Here is a 23,940-nt window from a genome sequence, read left to right as displayed (position 1 = left end):
GGCTCATTTTCAGGTGTCCACCCAAATACACCTCCCCAGAGACACCTTCACCATCTCCTGGCCAGAAATGGCTACCCTATGTTACTCTTATATCATGCTTTCTTACTTTCTTCAAAGCATTTAGGAAATTTGCAATTCCTGGGCTTTTACTTAACAGTCAACTTCTTTATTTCTATCAATCCCACTAGACAATAAGATCTATGAGGAAAAGAACCCTGTTTGCTCTGTTCACTACCATCACCACAGACCAGTTGCTGGCATGTAATACTTATGCAGGAAATATTGGGCCCAGAGGATTTCCTTGGGTCTGCCTTATGTTTCAAGCCTGTGGCTTTGCTGAAATAGGCTGATCCCCTCCCTACTCTAGTAGCCCCCTCCTTTGGGATGGTGAATTAATAATATCCACATCCAGTTGGGCAATTGCAGAAGTGATTTGCCTTATGACAATCCCCAAAAGACACCCAAATCTAATCAGCATGACTGGGTTGTCTCAGCAGTTGTTAGGGAGTGAAGCATAAAGAAACATGAAATTATATGTTGGCCAAAAAATGTGGGAAAAGTGCTCAAAGTAATTGATAATTCTTGAAAATGTAAATCAAACAACACAGAGGTATCATTTTTTTTAACTCATCATCTTGACAAAAATCACCAAGTTTACAAGGGCATGTATACTTACACATTTCGGGAAGGTGAGAAAGCTGTTTGGGAACAGTCAGTGGGCAGTATTGACTAAAAATGCACAAATCCAGCACTTCTGCTCCTAGAAAAATAAAAAGGCATGTGGTAATACTAGAAGTAATAGTAATAATAATACAAAAACATATCAAACAGTTTTCCAGGCACTTTTCTAGGATCTCATTTAATCCTCATTCTATGAAGTAAATTCTATTTTGTAAGAGGACACTGAGATTTGGATTATAGAAGATCATTGCTTATAATAGAAAAAATTGAACAATCCTATATATCCATTCATAGAGGACTGGTTAAATAAGTGATATTTTATCCTTACTTTGAAGTACCATGCAAAATAAGATTTAAATAAGTCTTTGTGAGATAAATTGGAACAATCCCACATCAAAGGGAAAAAATCCAAATGCTGATTAATAAGTTACCGTTTATAGACTGAGAGAGAAATTGAAGCTCAAAGTAACTATTTCAATGTATTTATGTGGAAATGATTTATATATTGAGCATCTATGGTGTGCAGACACTGTTCAAAGCACCTGAAGAAAAACAGAGACTGAAACATAGTGCCCTGGCAGTGCTGATATTCTACTGATGCAGAGACATATGAGAAACTCAATTTAAAAAGTAAATTATGTTGGGCAGTGCAACAGTGGCTCAGTGGCAGAGTTCTTGCCTGCCATGTCGGAGACCCAGGTTCGATTCCCAATGCCTGCCCATGCAAAAGAAAAAAAAGTGAATTGTGCAACATGTTAGGAGATGAAAAGTGCTATAGACAAAAGAAACAAATGTAGTGGGGTAGGGGTATCCAGGAGCCCAGAGGGAGCGTGGAGATTGCCACAGCAATTAAGGCGATCAGGATGGGCTGCACTGAGAAGATGGTATTGAGGAAGTGAGGGAGTTAAGTGCACGTCCCAGGAAAGAGTGTTCCAGGCAGAAGGAAGAGCCTAAATGGGGAAATAAATCTGTGGGTTCAAGGTACATCAGGGAGGCCAGTGAGGCTGGCAGAGCTTGAAGAAGGGAGAGAAGGGGAGTGGTAGGAGAGGAGGTTAGGAGGGAAAAGGAGTGGCAAATTATGCCTAAAGGGCTGCCCTGTAGGCCATTACAAGATCTGTGGCTTATACTCCACAAGAAATGAGGAGCAACTGTCGGGTCATGAGTAGAAGAGTGACATGATCCAATCTTTAAATTTTTATTTTTTATTTTTAGAGCAATTGAAGGTTTCAGAAAAATTGCACAGAAAGTGCAGAGTTCTTATATGTTCCCCTCCCCTCAGTTTTCTTTATTATTAACATTTTGCATTACTGTGGCACCTTTGTTAGACCTGATGAACCAATATTATTATACTTAAACTATAAACTAAAGTCCATTGTTTATATTAGGGATCGTCTTGGTGTTGTACTTTTTAAAAAAAAATTGTTGTGGTAACATATATACAACATAAAATTTCCTACTTTAACCACTTTGTAGTATACAATTTAATGGTGTTAATCACTTTCACAGTGTTGTGTTAACTTCCCCATCATCCATTACCACGGATGGTGATGAGGGGCTATTTTCCCCTGTATTGTTTGAATTGCTTTATGAAACATTATTCATCAGTTATTTGAGTAAATAAAAATATATTTTTCCCTTCCTTTCTGTTTCGGTTTGCTAAAGCTGTCGGAATGCAATATACCAGAAATGGATTGGCTTTTACAAGGGGATTTATTAGGTTACTGTTCTAGTTTGCTGGCTGCCGGAATGCAATACACCAGAAATGGAATGGCCTTTAAAAGGAGATTTAATTTAATAAATTGCTAGTTTACAGTTCTAAGACCGAGAAAATGTCCCAATTAAAACAAGTCTATAGAAACATCCAATCAAAGGCATCCAGGGAAAGATACCTTGATTCAAGAAGGCTGATGAAGTTCAGGGTTTCTCTCTCAAGTGGAAGGGCACATGGCGAACACAGTCCGAGTTTATCTCTCATCTGGAAAGGCACATGGTGAACACAGTCAGGGTTCCTCTCTCATCTGGAAGGGCAGATAGTAAATACAATGTCATCTGCTAGCTTCTTCTCCTGGCTTCTTGTTTCATGAAACTCCCCGGGAGGCGTCTTCCTTCGTCTCCAAAGATCACTGGCTGGTAGACTCTGCTTCTCATGGCTATACAGTTCTGCTTTGCTCTCTCTAATCTCCTTTTTCCAAAATGTTTCCTTTTTTATAGGACTCCAGAAACTAATCAAGACCCACCCAAATGTGTGAAGACATGTCGTCACCTAATCCAGTTTAACAACCACTCTTGATTAAATCACATCATCTAGGGAGATGATCTGATTATAGTTTCAAACATACGGTATTGAATAGGGATTATTCTGCCTTTATGAAATGGGATTTAGATTAAAACATGGCAGGGGACATACATCCTTTCAAACCAGCACAGTTACACATTTACAGTCCTAAGGCCATAAAAATGTCCAAACTAAGGCATCAACAAGAAGATACCTTCACTGAAGAAAGGCTGGTAGCATTCAGGGTTCCTGTCACATGGGAGGACACATGGCGACAGCTACTGGCCCTTCTCTCCTGGGTTGGTTTCAAAATGGCTCCCTCAGCTTCTGTGGGTCCTGCTGGCCTCTGCTAGGGGGCTTTCCTTCTGCATCTCCAAACATAGGTGTCTAGGCATCGGCTCTCTGGACTCTAAACTCTTTCTCTGTGAGCGCTTTTAAGGGCTTCAGGAAACTAATCAAACCCACCTTGAATGGGGAGGGTCATATGGTCATCTGATTAAAGGTCCCACCCACAATTGGGTGGGCGGGTCACATCTCCATGGAAACAAACTTAATTAAAAGGTCCCACCCAAACAATAGGTTTGCCACACAATAATGGTTAGGATTAAAAAAGCATGGCCTTTCTGGGGTACACAATAGTTTCAAACTAACACACTTCCCAAGTAATTCAGTCTAAAACCAGTCATGTCTGGCCAAGAAAAGCAGGAATCTAAGGGAGAGGTGGGGAAGAATAGCCTGATATAGGGTGTGAGAGCCTGGGCAACTCTAAAGGGAATTGTTGACGGCAACAATAGATTGGTTACATTCTGGTGAGACAGATACAGTAAATAAGTATGTTGGTGATAATGGGAGCCATATCTATACATTCTGTGGCTTTGTCCCCCTGAGAGTATCTGGGAGCAGTAATACCCCATGGCAATGAGCACCCTAGCACCAATATCGAGGTTCCTAAGTGATATTCTCCACTAAAAGGAATTGGAACTAGTTGGAGAAATAGCTGATTTCAGGATTGGGAAGATGCAAGATGAGCCTGCAATAGCTTTTTGTGCCAAAAAATGAGGAAGTGCTCTGAGAATCATAGGGACATGTCAAAAGGATGCAAAAGCCAGCTGGAAGAAGCTCCCCCTAGCCAAGCTTAGGACAATTTAGTTACTAAAAGAAATAACGATAGTAATGGATCAAAACCCATTGAATAAAATAAGAATTTGTGAGCCAAAACCAACATAAATCAATAAACAGAATAAATGCAGAGAAGAGGAAAGAATAAATGCTTTCCTTATGTTAGAAAGTCAACTAATAAATGTAAAAGGAATGATAGAATTAGAAAATCACCATTTGGGAGCTATCATAGTAATAATTTATTCAGCCAAGAAACATCAACAGATGCTAAAATTAGTGAGTGAAAGTTTAATGAGGAATAGGATATTTACAAAGTCTCAATGTACCTCCCCACAAAATGCTTCTTAGTTGCTGTAGTGAGCCAAATGGTGCCCCCAAAAATGCTACATCCACATCTGAATACCTAGTGGCTTTATTTGGAAGAAGGGTCTTTGTAGATGTAATTAAGTTAAGGATTTTGAGATGAGGCGATCATCATTGATTATCTGGATGGATCCTAAATCCAATGACAACTGCCCTTTTAAAAGTGAGTATGAGGGAGACTTGGCAGAAGGAAGAGAAGAGGCAATGCCCATAAGGGCAGAGATTGGAGGGATGCAGCCAGAAATCAAGGAATGTTAATGGTCACCAGAAGCTGGAAGAGGCAAAAAATGGATTTCCCCTACAGCCTCTGGAGGAAGCAGAACTCTGTCTATATCTTGACCTTGGACTTCTGGATTCCAGGATCGTGTGAAAATAATTTTCTGTTGTTTTAAGTCACCCAGTTTAGGATTCTTTGTTGCAGCCGCCATAGGAAACTTATACAATTGCAAAGGGGAAAAGAGCAATCTTATGGTAGAGAAGTCTGTCAGATGCTACCTTTATCAAGTGATCAAAGTGAACACCATCAGTAATGGGGGAAATTGAAATTGTGTGCCACCCAATAGCATGCAATGAGAAGTACACAGCACTCCTTCTGTGACATACCTGTTGAAATGCATTGCCTGAATCTGATCATGGGGAAAAGCCCCGCAAACACAAACTAAGGGACAGTCTACAATTGTAATCTTCAACAATATCAAGGAAATGGAAGTCCAAGAGAGACTGAGGGACTTTTTCAGACTGAAGGATACTAAACAGACATAACAACTGAATGCAACACATTATCTTGGACTGGATCCTTTTCCTATAAAGACGTTATTGAGTTCACTAGTGCACATTAAAAGGGATTTTCAGATCAGATGGAGATAATATATCAATGCTAATTTCCTGATTTTAAGACCATAACTTGGTCATAAAATTTATTGCAGTTATGTAGGAGAATGCATTTGTTGTAGGAATTACATTTTAAAGTTTTGGGGCACTTGGTGTGTTGGGTCAGCAATTTACTCTCAAGCAGTTTAGGAAAAAATGTTCTTTGTATTGTACTGCAACTTTTTCATGAGTTTGAATTATTTCAATGAAAACAAAACCACAGAGATTATTTTTGTAATTCTTAAGTAAGTAACAACAATATCTAACATTGATTGAATCAAGCTTAAGTCTCACAGCAAATCTATGAGTGACTGTGGTAGATCGAATTATGCACCCCTCAAAAGATACATTCTTAATCTTAACCCGCATTCCTGTGGGTGAATCACTGAGTCAGGGTGGGTCTTAACACATATTACTGGCAGCTTTACAAAGAGAAGAAACCAGAAGATAGAAGTCAGAGAAACCCATAAGGAGGAGTCAGAAGCCAAATGTCATGAGAAACTGTAAGAGCAGGTACGAGGAGAGATGGCCTTGCAATGGGAGGCAGAGATACAAGCCAAGGGACCCCAAGCACTGCAGTAAACCAGCACCAGAACACTGCAAACTTTGGGAAAAAAGCACAGCCTTGCTGATACCTTGCTTTTGGACTTCCAGCCTCCAAAACCACAAGCCAATAAATTGCTATTGTTAAACCAAACCATTGTGTGTTCTTTGTCATAGTAGCCCAGCAAACTAAGACAGTGAGGTACTACTTTTAACTCTAAATCACAGATGAGGAAATTGAGACATTTTGATATTTAATATATTCACCTGAGTTCACACAGCTAGGAAGTGATGATCCAGGGATTAAACTCAAATGTCTGATTTTAGACTCTTTTCTCTTAATCAGCATATCATTGAATTTTATCATATTCAATTATTGTATATTGAGTGCATATATATGTATGTGGGCATGAGTCTCTGTGTGTATATATAATGTGTGTGCACATATATAGGCAGAGAGAGAGAGATCTCTAGGCAAAAAAGTGGAAATTTGAAGGCAAAAATCAAATGGTATCTATCCAGCTCTATCTAAGGGAGAGAGGGATATGGTATTTCTTGCACATTGTGGGGAAGTGTGCTCTCACTTGTTTCTAAATGATGCCTTCTTTCCCTCAGACTGCTCATTTGCTTGGGCTCCACATGGCACTATATTGCCTCCTCTGCGAGTCTGGTTAGTTTGGGGGGCTCTGGTCCTCCCTCCCCACTCTGCTTTGGGAAATCTCCGCTGCCTGGCCTCACTGCCTCCACATCCATGAGCACAGCAGCATGGTTTACGCTGGGAGATCCTGGGGCCCAGCCATGTTTGAATGGACACCTGGCCCAAGCTAGGCCAATCAGATATTCTGATTGTGATTGCAAGATGGTGGACAGTTGTCTTAAGAAGTCATTTCATATGAGGACTTCTATACATCAGCAGTGAACACTGAATGAAAGAGTGAGAGAGAGAAAGACAGAGGGAGAGGATGAGAGAGTGAGAGAGATGTATAGAACTGAAGAAGAGAATGGCTCTTTGATTTGCTGAGATCCTATGGAAAACTCTACTCTTCTAATAAAATCCCATTTCTCTCATGCAACATGAAGCAACTTCTATCATTGTAATCAAACTTAACACATTCCACCTAGGCAGCACCACTCTTTACCAGTCTCCTCCTTTGACACTGCTCTTAAACCCAACAAGATGACCAGCAGCAATCACACCAAGTACACATTCTAATATGCAACTAATGACTCAAAGGCATGAATAAAAGGCCCTGAGAATGAAAGAAGCTCCAAAGCTTTATATAGTGATATTTTAGCCCAGCCCTGTTCTCTTTTCTCCAGCTTATATAGACTGGATGTTGGTGTTTACTCAATTTCCAGCTCTTGTCTCTTTCCACAGACCCATCTCAAAGGGACAGCCAAACTCCAGTGATTCGCTCCAGGGTTATAAGAAGATCCTCTCATATAAATATTTTAATGTTTTCACTGTCCCGCTTCTCTTTCTGTCTCAATCGCCTATCTCGTACTCTGTATATTCTCCAAGTTCAGGCCTTTTCCCTCTTGTACACACCTAGAGCAATGGGCCTTTGCCTTGCCAGCACTCTTCCTACATGTTCATGTGTGTTTAAGGTCCTCTCCTCTGTTAGAGTATGAGCTCTGTAGAGGAAAGAAAGACTACACACTCTCTTCTCCCCAGCACCTGGGAGGTCCTCGTGGACTGTTTGCCTTGTTAATGCCATTCTCTCTACCTGGAAGGTCCTTCTCTATAGGTGCAAATATTTTCCAATCTTTAGACAAGGCCCATCTTAAAGCAACTTTCATTCCTGCCTGGAAGAGATTTCACAGGACTGTGAATACCTGATTTGCATACTCGTCTTCTACCTTGCACCAGGGTCTGTGGTTAAGTCTTATCTCTCCTGATATTTTGCAAATATCTTGAGGACAATGGAGTCAGTATAGATTTGAATCCTTACTTGGTCACTTGCCAGCAAACTCGTGTGACTTGGGAAAAGTCATTTCACCTCTCTCTATACCTCATTTTTCTCTTCTGTTCAGTGGGGATATTAATATCATCTACCTCATAGACTGTTGTGAAGATTAAATTAGATATTTTTGTAAAGTGCTTAGAGGAGTGCCAGGCACATGAGAAGCACTTTTAATAAATATTAGCCATTACTATCCAAATTTTTATTATGTTATTAGTTATCTATTGCTGGGTAAAAATTATTCTGGAATTTATTGGCTTAAAACAACAATAAGCATTTTTTATCTTTCATATTTTGTGAGGATGAGGAATTGAGGATGGGCTTAGATGGGTAATTCTGACTTGCAGTCTTTTGTGAGGCTGTAGTTAAGGTGTGAGCTGAGACCCGCAGTCTTCCAAAGGTTTTCCTGGGACTGAAGGATCCAATTCCCAGACTTCAGCTCTTCATCATGTGGGCCTTTGCATGGGGCTGCTCTAATGTTCTCATGACAAGGCTCTCCCAGAGCGATTTATCCAAGAACCAAGGCAGAAAAGCCACAGTGCCCTTTATGACCCAACCTCAGAAGTTACACCCCGTTACCTCCACCGTGCTCTTTGGTCACCCAGACTAGCTCTGTTTCAGTGTCGAAGGAGCTACAAAAGGGCATGAAGCTCAGAGGTGAGGATCATTGGGGTCTGTGCCACATTCATATTCAGTTTTCCTCCAAGAGAATTAGTGCAAGCAGGGTTAGCAATTATCGATTGTGGGATACTTGCTGGCTAGGGAGGAATTCCAAGGAAGAAGGAAGAAATGAATAAAGGAAATAACTCTTCATCTCTTGCCTCTTCTCCCTTTCCACTTTCAGCTTAAGTCAGATTCAATTTCTTATGGCTCTTTAGAACCTACCTAACTCTTTTCTTCCATTTCAAGGGCTTCATACCTGCAGTTTTTCTGTTTGAAAGTTCCTTCTTTCCACTTCACTTGGTGACCTTCCTCTCACTAATTCAGGTCTTAGCTTAAATATGACTTCCTCTGGGAAACTTTCCCAGTTTCCCTTAGGTTGTCACTGTGAGGTGTCTCCTATCACAGCCGGTATCCAGTGTTTGGAAGACAGCGGTATCCCCAAGTGATGGGAACAGCTGAGGAAAAGGGACGAAACAAGGAAGAAGAAATTAGCATGGTGTGGTCCTCTTACACAGTGCTCTCCAAAAGAATGATAAGGGAATTTTCTGTATCCTGAAGCCACATGTGGTTACTGAGCTCTTGAAATATGGCTTAGTGCGACGGAGGAACTGAATTTTTAATTGTATTTAACTTTAATCATATTTAAATACCAACATGAGACTAGTGGAAATTTGTATTGTACAATATGGCTCTTACAGAAAGACACCTGTCTAAACAGAGGACAGAGTGTCAGAGACAAGTGGAGGCTAAACTTTGCCAAGTAGGGAGAATGGGCCCCTTGAGAATAGAAGGTACCATGATAAGCCATGCTAAACCATGGTAAATGCTTGCCAAATATTTGATGATGATATTCTATTACCTCTCCCTGCAAGATTATTTGTAATTGAGCTGAATACTTTCCAATATAAAAAGGTATAAAGACACAGGGATCTGATCTTCTGATTGCAAGTTTTGAGAGAGGTATTTTGGGGGATTTTACCTACATCTGCCACCTAGAATTAGGGTCAGAGCCCTAGTTTTTAAGAGGGTCAATAGTTGTAATGGCTGCATCCAAATCTGTCTTCTAACACAAGTCAAGAAGCAAGTTTTCTCCAACCTCCCTCCACCCTTCTCCTTCCTTCCTTTCATGTCAGTTTGATAGGCTTTAAGAAGTGAAGGTGGAGCAGTTCAGTACCTTCTCCTTTAAAAGCTCAGAAACAAGAGAAGAATATAAAAATATCCACACACTGGCTGGGAGCCAGATGTTGTCGGCTGCTGTCTTGCTGGACTTGCTCTTTCTTATTTGTAAAATGTTAGTGCTAGAGAAGACTTTTGAGGTCCCCTCCCTTTTTAACTTCCGGGGGCCTTTTGTAATGTGATCATAATTGTAATGATAGTAAAACCAGCAGCCACCTTAACCAAGCGCTTACCAAGTGCCAGACACTGTGCTAAATGCTTCAGATTCACCATTTTATTCAATCCCATTTTATAGATGAGGAAACTGAGATTCCGTGAGTTTGAGTAGCTACTCCTGGGTCACACAGGTAGTCGTGAGTGAAGTTGGGATTTGATTCCAGCTGATTCCAACCCTTGAGCTCTTAATCATCTTGCTATATGAATTGCTTCTCTTCATGGGTGGGTCAGTGGTGAACGGTGGGTTCAGTATTTAGTAATACTGAATGTTTTTATGTGTACTCTGAACTCCACGCCTAATTCTCTACTAGTTCGCTTGGTAGTGCCCTCATTGTACCGATGGGGAAATCAGTGAGGCTCAGAGAGACAAAGTAAATTGCTCAAGGTCATATAGCGAGCAAATGGCACGGATTCAAAACCAGGGAAACTGCCTCCAAACCCTCCCTTAACCCTTCGGGTCTCCAGCACTGCATAGGCACGTCGGGGAAATACTACGTGACCTAAGGCTGGGACAGCCGCCGTCAGTCCTGGTCGCCGGGTCGGCCCTGGCGGCACGCCCCCGCCGCGCACGCGCTCTTGGGCTCTTGGGCCGCGGCGCGCAGCGGGCGCGAGGACGGCGGCAGGGAGCGTGCGCGCGGTGACGTGCCCGGCGCCATGTTGGAGGGCTGGTGGTAGCGGCTCGGGGAGGTGCTCGCTCTCTCGGTCTCGCTCTCTAGCTCGCTTCCCCCGGCTCCCTTCGGTGCCCCCCCCCGGTCGCCTGCGTGCCGGAGTGTGTGCGAGGGAGGGGGAGGGCGTCGGGGGGGTGGGGGGAGGCATTCCGGTCCCCGTGAGACCCGCGGAGGAGGCGGAGGCTGCGAGGGACTCCGGGAAGCCATGGACGTCGAGAGGCTGCAGGAGGCGCTGAAAGGTGGGGGTAGCTGCCCCTCTCCCATCCTGCTCACCTTTCGCGTTCCTCTCTTCTCTCTCCAGAGAGGGTTGTTGTGAGGACCGGGGCTGGGGGGAGGGGGCGCTTCCCAGTTCCCATCCCCCTTCCACCTCCCCAGGGGCGGGGAGCCCTGTGGGCAGCTCCCTCCCGCCCTACTCTGGCTTTGTGTCGACCGTCGGCGTCTGGGCTGGGGGAGGGGATCAGGGGAGGCCCTTGGAGGGGCCCTAGCCCCTGTACCCACTTACCCGGGGGCAGGCTGTGGGCCGGCAGCCCCTTCCCAGACAGGCTCCGTATTCCGTCAGATCCCCACACACCAGGCGTTGGGGGTGAGAGAAAAAGTAAAAGGTTAGGGGTGGTGATGGTGGCAGAGCAACTTTTAAGTTGTCTTAGGAAGCCTTTCTGGGCTTCTGAAGTCATCCTTCCACGCGCCCTTGTTCTAAGGGGGTCGCCTTCCAAGCAACAGGCTTGAGAACAGTAGGTTCTCAAACTTAGGCTATTGTGATTTAAACGTTTTGAGAATTATGCTTTGACATTCAGAACTATTTGGGGGAGTTAACGTGGGTTGGCTGGTGCTTGCAAAAACCCAGGTTTATGGACCTCACCTCCATAAACAGTTTGTGGGGTTCTGGGTCTGGAAATTACTATTCTATCCAGATTCCCAGGTGAATCAGATTCTGGCGTTCCGCTGGACCACACTTTGAGAAACACTGCAGTAAGGCGGCTGTTTGTGGAGAGGTCGAGTGCCCCCTTTAGGAGATCATTGTTACCAGTGAAGAGTGACATACTGAAGTGAAACTTCAAGGGTGGAGGTCAATATTTGGTTGAGACGCTGATTTTTTTTTATTACCCAGGACAGGCAAGATCTGGGAGGAAAGTTTGTTTTAGAGAGAATGGTTGATAGGCTTTGAGAAATAATGACTATTTTTGTTTTCTTTTCTAGATTTTGAGAAGAGGGGGAAAAAGGAAGTCTGTCCTGTCCTGGATCAGTTTCTTTGTCATGTAGCCAAGACTGGAGAAACAATGTGAGTTGAAAACATGCATTCATGATAATAGACTTATGTATCATTTAGTATTGTATAGCAAAGGGAAAAAAGTACGTTTTGGAAGAATTAAGTAACTCAGCTGTCTAACCCTACAGTTAGTTCCCAGTTTAAAAAACTATGTACTTTATTAAGCACATTTTCTGTGATGAACTTTTAAAATTCATTGATTTTTTTATATTTACATTTAAACCCATTTAAAATTTATTAGTCTGAAAGAGCTAGAGAAAGGAAAAATGCCTATTCCATTATAACTGTTTTTGGCTATAACAAACAGGGATATTACCAGAATTTTGTGGCTTTGATTCTATTTCAGATTCTTTTGTTAGTGTTATTTTCTCATTGTCTTGTATCCAACCGTTTGTTGTTGTATTTATATTGGTGGGTGTTTGAAGTGTCACTTCTATTCTCTTGGGGGCTCGGAGTGATTATCTGACAGATTCCAGATGCTACAGTTTTGAATGTCCTGTAAACTTTCTAGGATAGCTAACTTGTTACATATGCTCACCATTTTATTAGGCTTGTTTCCAAGTGTTCTGAATCTGAAACTTACACTATAAAGTTTAGGACTGTTTTCAAAAGGAACATTCCTGTTGACTGTTGTGTGTGTGTTTGGCAGGAGTTGTTTTCACACTGTGGCTAAGTTAAATTTTAAAGGGCAGTGCTTGATAACTTTTTTTTGGTAGTCTTTTCTTTGGGTGTCGGTGAGGGGAGCGGTAAAGGGAAAAGGTTTCTTTGGGTACAATTTTCATAAATGAGCTCTCTTTTGGCTCCCATACTTCTTGTCTACTTTTACAATTCTTTTTGAGGCCTAAAAGTGTAAGCTTCGGCAAGTGATGTATTTAAGTTCTCTGGTTTTATTCCAGTTTCTTACAAGAGTTCTTACAAGATTTGCTTAGGGTTGAAGTCTAGCCTTCTAATAATTAATCTAGTTTTAGAAAGGAGAAAAGACTCTTATACCCTAATGCTTGATTTAATGATGATGTAGATAAGCTTACCCTCCTAAGTGCTCTATTAAAATACAGCAGTCAGCTTAAGAATATGACTGTGATGTGTTCAATCATATATTTCTATGTATTATATTTTTAAAATGGACCCTTTAGGAAAAAAGATTAAATAGCAGTTTTACACCAAAGTATAGTTTCTTATAGAATACCTTGATTTTTAAAAAATTCTACATAATAGCTAATTTGTATTTAATTACATAAATAAGCCTAAATATGACTAGATATCAGTTTCCAAAAATACAGTTGCTAAAACATAGATGCTTGGATCTCCACTGTACTTCTTGTATTACTTGTTGGTCCAAATTAATTCCTTTCCACAATATCAAGAGAAAGACGTATACAGGATTATGTCAGATTATTTGTTTAGAGAAACAATAAGAGAAGGAATCTTTAGTATTTATCAGTTCTGTACAAACTGCCTTCCCTTTCTGATAAAATACACTGGCTGCAAATGTTTGAAGAGTTGAAAGCTTTTAAGATCATTTTAATATCTTGTCTTCCTGGCTGACCAAGTAGCAAGGGAAATTTGACCTAATTTTTCTGTACTATTTGTTTATTTCTATTGGCCAAATTAGGTGTTGGTATCTTTGCTAAGAGCATTTTGTATTAAAATGATTGGCATTCTTAACTTTTAGTAGAGTTTAAAATATGGAATTTTTTTTTATTTTACCATTGAAGCTAGTGTTTATACATTTAGCTGTAACTTTTGATTTCTTTTTATTAATGCGGGCATGCTTTTTGATAGTGGAATTTAGAGATTCTGTTATCCATTTGTGGGTGAATTGAGCTCTCTAGTTTATAAGATTGTAACATGAGAGCAAAAATCTAAAAACAAGCAATTCAGATCTGATTGACACTTTTAGGATGAGTGGGTTGCTTAAGATAAGGATTCCATTGTTCTGATCATCTGTTTCACTGATACATTATAGCAGGGAAAGTATTGGCTGAAGAAATATGAGAAACTTTGTTTATGGATAAAAATTAGTGACAGCCTAGGTTATTTATTTTTACATTAAAGAAAAGCAATTGATTTTACCCTTGTGTTTGAGTTTTAGAATTGTGTAAATGTTGGTTCTTTCAGAGGAGGAGACTGGGAAAATAAAAAAGCATTGGAGCAATTCTCCTTCCTAGTCTATAAAAAATTATCAATACACATCTAATGTAGCAAGTTAGGAAACATGCTAAAACATGGGGTACTAAACTGTTTCAGAGGAATTATTTATACAATATAACTAAAAGAATTAGTCCTCAAATTAATTATTTCTGTCCACTTCAAAAAAGTTTTTATATTGAAAATTTTACTTTCTCCTGAAAATGAAACATTTCCTTGAATAGCACTTTTTGAAGGTAACCTAGTTCCTAACATAATGCTGAGTCAACAGAAACATGTTTGATGGGTTTCAGTCATGGATTCACGCGTACTGGGTTTTAGTTGCAGTTATTATCGTTTTAGATGGTCAGATTGTTCCATTTTTGGCCAATGGGAGTGTCTTCTTCCAGTTGGTTTCTGAGTCCTTTTGACATGCTCCTAGTAGTATGTGATAGCTTCCTTGCTTTCTGATTTGAGGTTTTCTGAGCTCGTTTCCTGCCCCAGACTTAGAATCAGCCATTTCTCAAGATATCCTGCTTTTAAGTGGGAAATGGTGTTTAACGACTACAATCTGGTTGTTAGAGATGCTTATTATTTTGGTCATTATTTCTAACTTTGTTAGTGGATAGTAAGATAAAGTAGTTCATGAGTTCATATTGTTACTTCCAATTAAAAATCAGGACTACAGAGTTTTTACTCAAATTCCACACCAAAAATCCTAGTTCTTAAGGACATAGGGCATAATAGAATTAGGGTGTCCCATGCTCACTGACTGTATATAACAACACACACCCAAAAGTCTAGGAATAATATTCCTGCTACCACTGACTATCACTACTACCACATAATTATTGCGAATGTTTACATTTTTTACATAATGCTCGCCCAGCTTCTATCCCCCATCTAAAAAAAAAAGTTGTATCTACAGTATCTGAGCATATTATTATTGTATAAACTGCTCTACTTTTTTAACCATTATTCTTGAAGGCCAGTTTCTCTGGAAGGAAAATCTGTGGATCACATTTTCTGTTCTTGTGATTCTTAAATATGTTAACTCTGTTCTACCCCACCCCACCCCTGAACTTAAAGTGTAATTAATGATCGAAGTCTGATGATAATCTGATTTTCTTTCCCGTGTAAGTTACCTACTGTTTTTGCCTAGATACCTAAAGGAATTTTTCCTTCTTTAAAGTCTAAAATGTTTCTACAATGTTTTGATGTTGGACATTCTATAGGTCAGTGTGCTAAGTATGTGGTGTGTGCTTTAAGTATGTATTTTTAAGTCTTTTTTTTTTTTTTGGAAAGTGCTTGGGCTGGAAATCGAACCCAGGTCTCCTGCATGGCAGGCGAGAATCTTCCGTTGAACTACCCTTGTACCACCCCACTTTTTTTTTTTAATTCCAGGAAAGTGATTCTTGAATTACAGCTTCAGCATGCGTTACTTCCTTACCTTGGTTTTCTTTTTCAGGGACTCCTTTTGTTCCAATTTGAATCTTCTTTGCATATCTTCAATATTTTTCTTTCTTCATTCCTTATTTTTAAAAAACCCTTTATTGAGATATAATTGACATAAACTTCACTTGTTGAAAATGTACAATTTTATAAGACGTCTGCTGCGCTCATGAAACCATCACCACAATCAAGACTGTGTCGACATCACTCTCAGAGATTTCCCTGTACTCCTTTGCAAATTCCTCTCCCTAGTCAACTAATGATCTGCTTTTTGTCACTGTCATGCTTTTTGTCATATCCATGTTTTGGAATTTTATCTAGCATCAGTATACTCTGTAATTTTGTGTGGCTTGGACACAGCATAACTATTTTGAGATTAATCCATGTTGTGAATATAACAGTTCATTCCTTTTATGCATATGACATTTTTTTGCACTTACCTGTTGATGGACATTGGTTGTTGCCAGTTTTTTCCTATCATAAGTAAAGTTGCTATGAGCATTTGTGTTGAAATTTTGTGTGGACCTGTGTATTTTTTTCTCCTAGGTAAATACCTAGGAGTGGAATGGCTGGATCATATGATGGATGTATGTTTGACTTTTCAGGAAAGTGTCACATATTTTCCAAAGTGGTAGTACCATTTTGTACTCTCACCAGGAGTGTGGGAATTGAGTGTAGTTTCTCCACATCTTAATCTAGCATTTAGTATTGTTAGTCTTTTTCAATTTAGCCATTCTAATACATGTATATTTTGTATGGGTTTTAACTTGCATTTCCCTAATTATTTAATGATGTTGAGCATCTTTTCATGGGTTTATTTGCTATTGTATATCTTTGTAAAATATTTTGCTCATTTTAAAAACTGGGTTTGTCTTGTTTTGTTTTGTTCTGTTTTGGAGGGGGAGTGCATAGACCGAGAATCGAACCCTGGTCTCCCCTGTGGCAGGTGAGAATTCTACCACTAAACTACCCATGCATCCCTTGCTATTGGATTTTGAGAGTTTTTAGTATATTTTGGATACAAATCTTTTATCTAGTATGATTTGCAAATCCTTCCCCCCTTTTTTTGACTGATCTTTTCTTGTTATTTTTTCATTCTTTTATAGTCTTTTGAAAATAAATTTTAAATTTAATTCCTGTCTTTCTCCTTCAAAGGAAGAATATTTCCAGAAGTTCCTTCCTTTTCTCTTAAGGCATCTAATTTAGTCCTTATTTCTGAAATAACTTTTTCTGTTACTTATTTCTAATTCTTCCCTGAATTTTGTCACCACATTTTCTGAGTTTTTCTATTTCTGACTTATGTTGTCTTATATCATTTTCTCAGTGTCTTTTAGCTCCCTTTGAAATATTATGATACAGCTTTTAAAAAATATTTTATTGATGAATCTTAACGTACAAAGACATTCCATACATGGTGTATAGTCAGTGGCTCACAATATCATCACATAGTTGGATATTTATCACCATGGTCATTTTATGATACAGTTTTGATCTGTTTTGAACAAGTCTTTCTGGCTTGCTTTTGTTGTCTGTAGGGATGCTGTTCTGTGTTTCATCCTCTCTTTTTGCTGTTGCTCATTCTTATGTGAAATTACTTTTCCTCAACATTTAGGAGGAAGCTTTTCAGAGTAACTTTTCCAATTCATAGAACTCACTGTTTTTGTGAAGTGTTTAAAAACATGACAGTTTGCTTTCTGAAATTTCTAGGCTGTTCTTCACTCCTCCTTTTATCTGGATGTTGTCTTTTCTTCATCTCTGTTATCCCTATCATGTTCAGTTTCTATTCCAGTTTTTGTGGTTTCTCCTCATTGTGGTACTCATTTCTGAATGAGCTCTTGGGGGTCATTTTTAAGAGCTTAGGGGAGCAAGATTGCTTCTTCTGCTTCCAGATATCACTACAAGTCCCTTCGTTCACTCACACTGGAGTGGGCAGAACCCATCCCAGTTTTACCCGCTGTCCTTAAATTGGCTTACCACGATTTCCAGTGAATATGTGTTGACTATTTTGTGGTTCTTTTGTTCTTAGGCCTAACCAGGTGCATCATGGCTTCCCTGCTTTCTCTTGCACAGATCCTGATAGTACACAAGTTAGGCGGCTGTTGGTGGATTTTTCTCACCTACTTATTTTTGGGGGGTTGTGGGACTACCTTATCAGCTAGTTTTACTTTTAATGTTATCCATTGTGTTTTAATTTTCTTGTCTAGTTGTTCCAACATAGTTTTGGAGAGTTTCATAGTTTTGAAACACTGTAGCATCACTGCCATGTTCTTGGAATTCCACTTTTAAAACTTCTCTCGTAATAAAAGTTTCTTTATCTGTTAAAATGGAGGTAATAATAATACCTTATAGTGTGGGTAAGAAATACATAGGAAATTCAGCAGAGTGCTTGGTATACATAGTAAATGCTCAAAAAATATTACCTAATGCTACATTGTAGATAGTTCTTTTTTTTAAGTCTGCTTTTTTTCCTCCTTAAAAGTTTCAGTTCCCTGTGCTCAATTATTTTGATGTATCATAAGAAAATACAAGTTAGATTACTTAGTAGTAGCTATCAACAGCTAAGACTTGTATTATTAAGAACAAAATCTCCTTAAACCTATGAAAGCTATTAGATCTTTTCTGAGATTCTTAAGGGAGGGAATTTTGTTTTGTCCAGTATAGTATTGACTGAACACTTGAACGTTATTTCTAAAATTAGTCAGATACCACCTTCATGATTTTTGCCACATTCTGGTAACGTGTATATAATTATTTAGTTAATATTTTTCGTCAAGTAAGCTTTCTCTTCAGGTTTTTTTAAATGGAAAAATATTAAGATAGAGTTCAAGCCCTCATTTTACCCCTCCCCAGAAATATAATCATTGTGGTGATTTTAACTTCTTTGTCTTGTCATAAGTTCTAAGACCTTAAACGTTGTTTTGTTGCATTAGTTATATTTTTCTAAGACACTTTAAAATCTATAAATCCTAAAATATGTAACATGAATTATTTGCATACCTCCTAAAATCTTCATGTATCATCACAGTTGGGAAGCACAGAGGAAGCATATAGATTTTCAGTAAATATTAATTGAATGGATGCCCTGTTTCTAAATATCCATTAACTGCAGTGTTTATGTATGAACATGGAAAAAGTTATGGTTTTAATTTTTTTTCATTACATCATACAGTAAACCTGCACAGCTGAGTTAGATGCTTTGGAAGCTAAGTCATGCCAACTTTTCTATCATTAACTTTCCTGATTTAATTTGCATTCTCCTTGTGCCGAAGCAAGCTCACTAGAATAGTGGAACAACTTCCATGTTCGATGCAGACTTAAAAAATATATATTTTATTGACAAATCTTCACACACAGTCCATACGTGGTATACATCAGTGACTCACAGTATCATCACATAGTTGTGTATTTATCACCATGATCATTTTTTGGAACACTTTGCATCACTCCAGAAATAGAAATAAAAAAAAACCCTCATATATCCCATACCCCTTACCCTTCCCTCTCAATGACTACTAGTATTTCCATCTACCCAATTTATTTTATCCCTTATACTCCCCATTATTATTTTTTATCCATAATTTTTTTACTCACCTGTCCATACCCTGAATAAAAGGAGCATCAGACACGAGGTTTTCATAGCCACACAGTCACATTGTAAAAGTTCTGTCTTCGTACAGTCATCTTCAAGAATCGAGGCTACTGGAACACAGCTCAACAGTTAGGTACTTCCCTCCAGCCACTCCAATATACCATAAACTAAAAAGGGATATCTATGATGCATAAGAATAACCTCCAGGATAACCTCTCGACACTTTGAAATCTCTCAGCCACTGAAACTTTGTTCTGTCTCATTTCTCTCCTTCCCTTTTTGGTCAAGAAGGCTTTCTCAATTCCTTGATTCCGGGTCCCAGCTCATCTGGGGAGTTCTGTCCCATATTGCGAGGGAGATGTCCTATATTACCAGGGAATTTACACCCCTGGGAGTCTTTTTTTTTGCGGTGGACAGTGTTGTTGCACGGAGATGGGGGGCGGGGCACAGGGGAGGCCCAGGCAGCGGGCTGTGTCCCCCACCCCTGGGAGTCTTGATGCAGATTTAACTGGTAGTTGATTGGGCCCCTAATTTCATGTAAGTATGTGGTGGGGAGGTGTTATATTTTCGTGAAGCACAGCCAGAGTTCTGAGATTAACTTGTCCTCTTTCACATGTGACTTTGACAAATAATTTGTGTGAACCTGTTTCCTCGTTTGAAAAATGTGGTTTATTCCTTTTAGTTGCTTCAGCTGTTGTGAGAATTTGAATAAATAAAACTAAACTATAGTTATTAAAATTTCAGAGGGAGTGTATGAATCAGAATGGTCTATTTCTGGGCATAGGTATAGATTGGTTCATGAAACAAGTCTGAGGTACTTCATCTTGTCCAAAGAGTACTGCTTTGAGAGTCAGGAGAGCACAAGACAGATTTGGGTTTGAATTCCCAGCTTCATCATTTAGTTGCTGTTTGACTAAGGCTGGCATTTCTGGGCCTTTATTTCCTTATCCATCAAATATGGATAATAAAATAAATCTTCAAGGGATATCATGGGGATTAAATGAGTTTACATATTAATTACTAAACCTAGTGACTGGTGCATAGTGATACCCCCCAGTGGGATTTACTGTAACGGTTTTAACTTCAGTTACTTCAGCCACTTAAATTACTATGAAACAGTTTCCTTGGCTATTAAAGAAGGGGCTTGTGATAATTTCCAAAGTTCCTTCTAATTTGAAAAATTTGTGCAAGTTTCTATGCTGTAGTACTGGTTAGCTGAGGGTGGTATTGTAGCAGCAGTGATTAGGTGTGAAAAATGGGATAACCATTGATGTTATTACTGGTGGTGGGGAAAGGTGTTACTGTTGGTAATATGCTGCATAGGTGAATAGCTTGGAGACAGTAAAAAAAACCTGACTGTCAGATCTATACTTGAATTAGAAAGACCAGTCAGTATTACCACTAAACTTGAAGCCACACAGAGGTTCCTGAAATGCCTATCTTAGTGTAACTTGTATATGTGGTTTTTATTTATTTAATACTAATTTTGATACCTAAATTGTATAGCTTATTGAAATGGAATCTTAAAAAAGGAAATGTATTGACTGAATAACTTTGTCTAGGCTCTTTACTTCCTTAAGGCTCATTAAGTTCTTGATAGACTAATGATTGAGCTAGCCATTCTATTTTGTTTTGCCAAAACTTTGCTTTACGTGTGTGTTCATGCGCTTTTTTCCTATAACCAGATCTGACCTAGGCTCTCTTAGATACTTAATACATTGCACTTTTCTCCTCCAGTCTCCCTCTGTTTTGACTAGGCTCCTTGAAGGGGCTGTGACTTTAATATCTTTTTTGTTGTTTTATTCTCCTAATGCTATTTCTTACTTATTTATTTATTTATTTATTTGTGATGCTTCTCATTATTCCTACTGTTAGAACCTTTCATTAATATTTTAATGGTGAACCTGAAATTGTGATTTGTCTTTAATGGCCTAACATTGGGTGGTTGTTGTTGTTTTTTTTCTTCCTAAAAGACGCATTTAGTGAACGTTTATTTTTTATTTTTTTAAATTTATTTATTTAATTAAAAAAATTTAACAACAAACATAAACATTAACATATCATTCCGTTCTACATATATAATCAGTAATTCACAGTATCATCACATAGTTGCATATTCATCATTTCTTAGAACATTTGCATCAATTCAGAAAAAGAAATAAAAAGACAAAAAAGAAATACAACGAAAAAAAAAAAAGATTATACATACCATGCCCCTTACCTCTCGTCCTCATTGATCACTAGCATTTCAAACTAAATTTAACATTTGTTCCCCCTGTTATTTATTTTTATTCTATATGTCCTACTCATCTGTTGACAAGGTAGATAAAAGGAGCATCAGACACAGGTTTTCACAATCACACGGTCACATTGTGAAAGCTATATCAGTATTCAATTATCATCAACAAGCATGGCTACTGGAACACAGCTCTACATTTTCAGGCAGTTCCCTCCAGCCTCTCCATTACATCTTGAATAACAAGGTGATACCTACTTAATGCGTAAGAATAACCTCCAGGATAACCTCTCAACTGTGTTTGGAATCTCTCAGCCATTGACGCTTTGTCTCATTTCACTCTTCCCCCTTTTGGTCGAGAAGATTTTCTCAATCCCTTGATTCTGAGTCTCAGCTCATTCTAGGATTTCTGTCTCACATTGCCAGGAAGGTCCATACCCCTGGGAGTCATGTCCCACGTAGAGGAGGGGAGGGTGGTGAGTTTGCTTGTTGTGTTGGCTGGAGAGAGAGAGGCCACATCTGAGCAACAAAAGAGGCTCTGTTGGGGGTGACTCCTAGGCCTAAATTTTAAGTAGGTTTGACCTATCCCCTGTGGGTCCAAGTTTCACATGAACAAACCCCAAGACTGGGGGCTCAGCCTATAGCTTAGTGAACATTTGTTTTGTGCCAGATACTATCAAATGTTTCAGATGCATAGCCTAACTTAATTCTTAAAGCTACTGTCCTTTTTTAAAATGTGAACACTAAAATTTACAGAACCTAAATTACTTGCCCGTGTTTGTGCACCTTAAGAATGATAGAATTCGGGTTTAAACCCAAGCATTTTGACTTCACATCTTCTCATAACCTTTACCTTATACCAGCTCTCCCTTGTTCAAATGTCTTCTTACAATATTTTCCCTCTTTGCTGTAGTATTCTCAGAGTCTTTTCAAAACTACCATTAGAATTTGAGACTATGCATTTTGCCAATTATTGTCGCTGTTGTTCCTGTTCTTCCTGCTGCTCACCTGATCTTGACCTCATGTTCTTGTCCAGCCCCCTTTTTTTTGTTGTGGCACACTATGATGGGGCCCAAGCTGTGACACTAAAACAGAAGAGATGTGGCAGGTTGGGTAAGGGTTATGTGTAGTGGTTTGTGATTTAAGAAATACTGTTTGTTAGGAGAATATTTACTGGAGGAATCAGTCATATACCTGACTGATGTACCCCTTGTAATTTTGATATCTTGCATGACCTCAAGGCTAACAACTTTTAGTAATTGTAGTTTTGCACAGCATACATTTGACTTATATAGGTGATAAAAATGGTGTGTGCATTTTAACTGAAAGTTTAGGAGCCTAGCTTTCTGGCTTAATATATACATTTTGGATTCATTAGCTTCAATTGACCAAAAATCTTATCCTTGCAACAACATTGGGAAGTAGGTGATAATATTCCCAGTTAACAGATGATAAAACTGGGGTTTTATGTTGTAGTAGTATTGAAGTTTGAGGGATGTAAAAGGTCTCTATACAGGTACATTTGTAATTTTTGCAGTTTTGTATATCTCTGGGAGGGAGAGTAGGATAGGTTTCTGGCTGTTGCTTAACAAATACACAAAGTATTTCTATTCATAATTGCTTGTGTATACTAAAGTATATTCAGTATTTTTGGATAGTGTTTTATTTTATGGTCTTACTTTAGGAATGTGGTCCTGTCATTTCCAGGGTGACTTGTGGCTGGTGAGCAACTGGAGACTGGTCCAATTTTTCCTAGGGCCTTAGCACACTATGGTGTTTCTGCAAGCAATCTTGAATGTCAGTAGAGTTGTTTTCTCTTTCCCCAGTGAGTATTGTTGGTCAATTTGGGTTTTTTCCTGTTTTCACGGTGCCAAGTCGTAAAGTCTTCTATTTCCTCCTGTACAGATATTGATGCCTCACTAATCTCATCCTAACTCTTCATATCAGAATTTTTATGGGTGAAACCTTGTTACTTAATTTTCTTATATATATTGTTTGTGACTATTTAATTTTGTGAACTTTTATTTTAATATTTTAGTTCTTCTAAGTTATGGCAGAAATCAGTGCTGTAGCCATGGTATGGCACTTTAAAAATTATTCTCTGACAAAATGTTACATGGGTAGACAAACAGTTGGTAAATTTTAAAAATTTGTGTTAAGATTTTTAGTGAGTCTTTCATAGTATTAAGAAAATTAAATATGGAGAATATCGTATACATTTCCATTTTTACATCTTCTTTTGGTTAAGGAGAACATTGATGAGAATAACTACATTTTGAGTGTAATGAATCACATGGGTTAAGTAGTGATTACTGTGCCCATGATGTGAAAATACTCAATGATTGCTGAAATTTTTAGTTATAAAAAATGCTTTCAGGGATTGATGTAAATGCTGTAGTATGCAGAAATTGACCTAAATGTGTCAATGCCCCATATTCATTGCAGCTCCGATTAAACTAACATTACTACTGAGGAATATCAAGAATTTGCCATGATACGTCATTGAACATATCTTTTGTAATATATGTCAGTAAACCATTTATTACATTTAAAAAAATGCTCCCAGGGGGAAAAATCATACTGTACTGTTACCAGCCTTGTGTATATTTTTACAGAGTTTTTCGGTGCATATATGTTTATATATGTTCATCCTTATTTCAAAAACACGTTATTAAACTTCAGCAGTTCCTTCTTACAGCTGAATAACATTTTATCATATGCATACCAGATT

The 23,940-nt window shown here is 38.8% G+C and overlaps 1 protein-coding gene and 1 long non-coding RNA gene across 7 annotated transcripts in view; one reads left to right on the top strand and one right to left on the bottom strand.

The window, feature by feature from the left end:
• Positions 1–10,962, bottom strand: part of LOC143656926 (uncharacterized) — a 45,901-nt gene extending 34,939 nt beyond the window's left edge. For all 4 annotated transcript variants that reach the window (XR_013162638.1, XR_013162639.1, XR_013162637.1 and 1 more), the window contains exons 1-3: positions 10,812–10,962; positions 8,735–8,933; positions 677–760 (exon numbers count right to left, since the gene is read on the bottom strand). This is a non-coding gene — a long non-coding RNA (uncharacterized LOC143656926). The remainder of the gene's footprint in view (positions 1–676; positions 761–8,734; positions 8,934–10,811) is intronic.
• PPP4R2 (protein phosphatase 4 regulatory subunit 2) overlaps positions 10,622–23,940 on the top strand; it is a 62,001-nt gene continuing 48,682 nt past the window's right edge. The window contains exons 1-2 of one of the 3 annotated variants that reach the window (XM_077128689.1): positions 10,622–10,777; positions 11,736–11,817. In XM_077128689.1, the coding sequence (XP_076984804.1) occupies positions 10,744–10,777; positions 11,736–11,817 (116 nt within the window). In that variant the 5' untranslated portion in view covers positions 10,622–10,743. The other 2 variants (XM_077128691.1, XM_077128690.1) reach the window with 2 other exon arrangements.

Source organism: Tamandua tetradactyla, chromosome 15, assembly GCF_023851605.1.
Source record: "Tamandua tetradactyla isolate mTamTet1 chromosome 15, mTamTet1.pri, whole genome shotgun sequence".
NCBI lineage: Eukaryota > Metazoa > Chordata > Mammalia > Pilosa > Myrmecophagidae > Tamandua > Tamandua tetradactyla.
The sequence above is the reverse complement of the archived record's forward strand: the minus strand, read 5'-3'. Positions and strand labels throughout refer to the sequence as shown.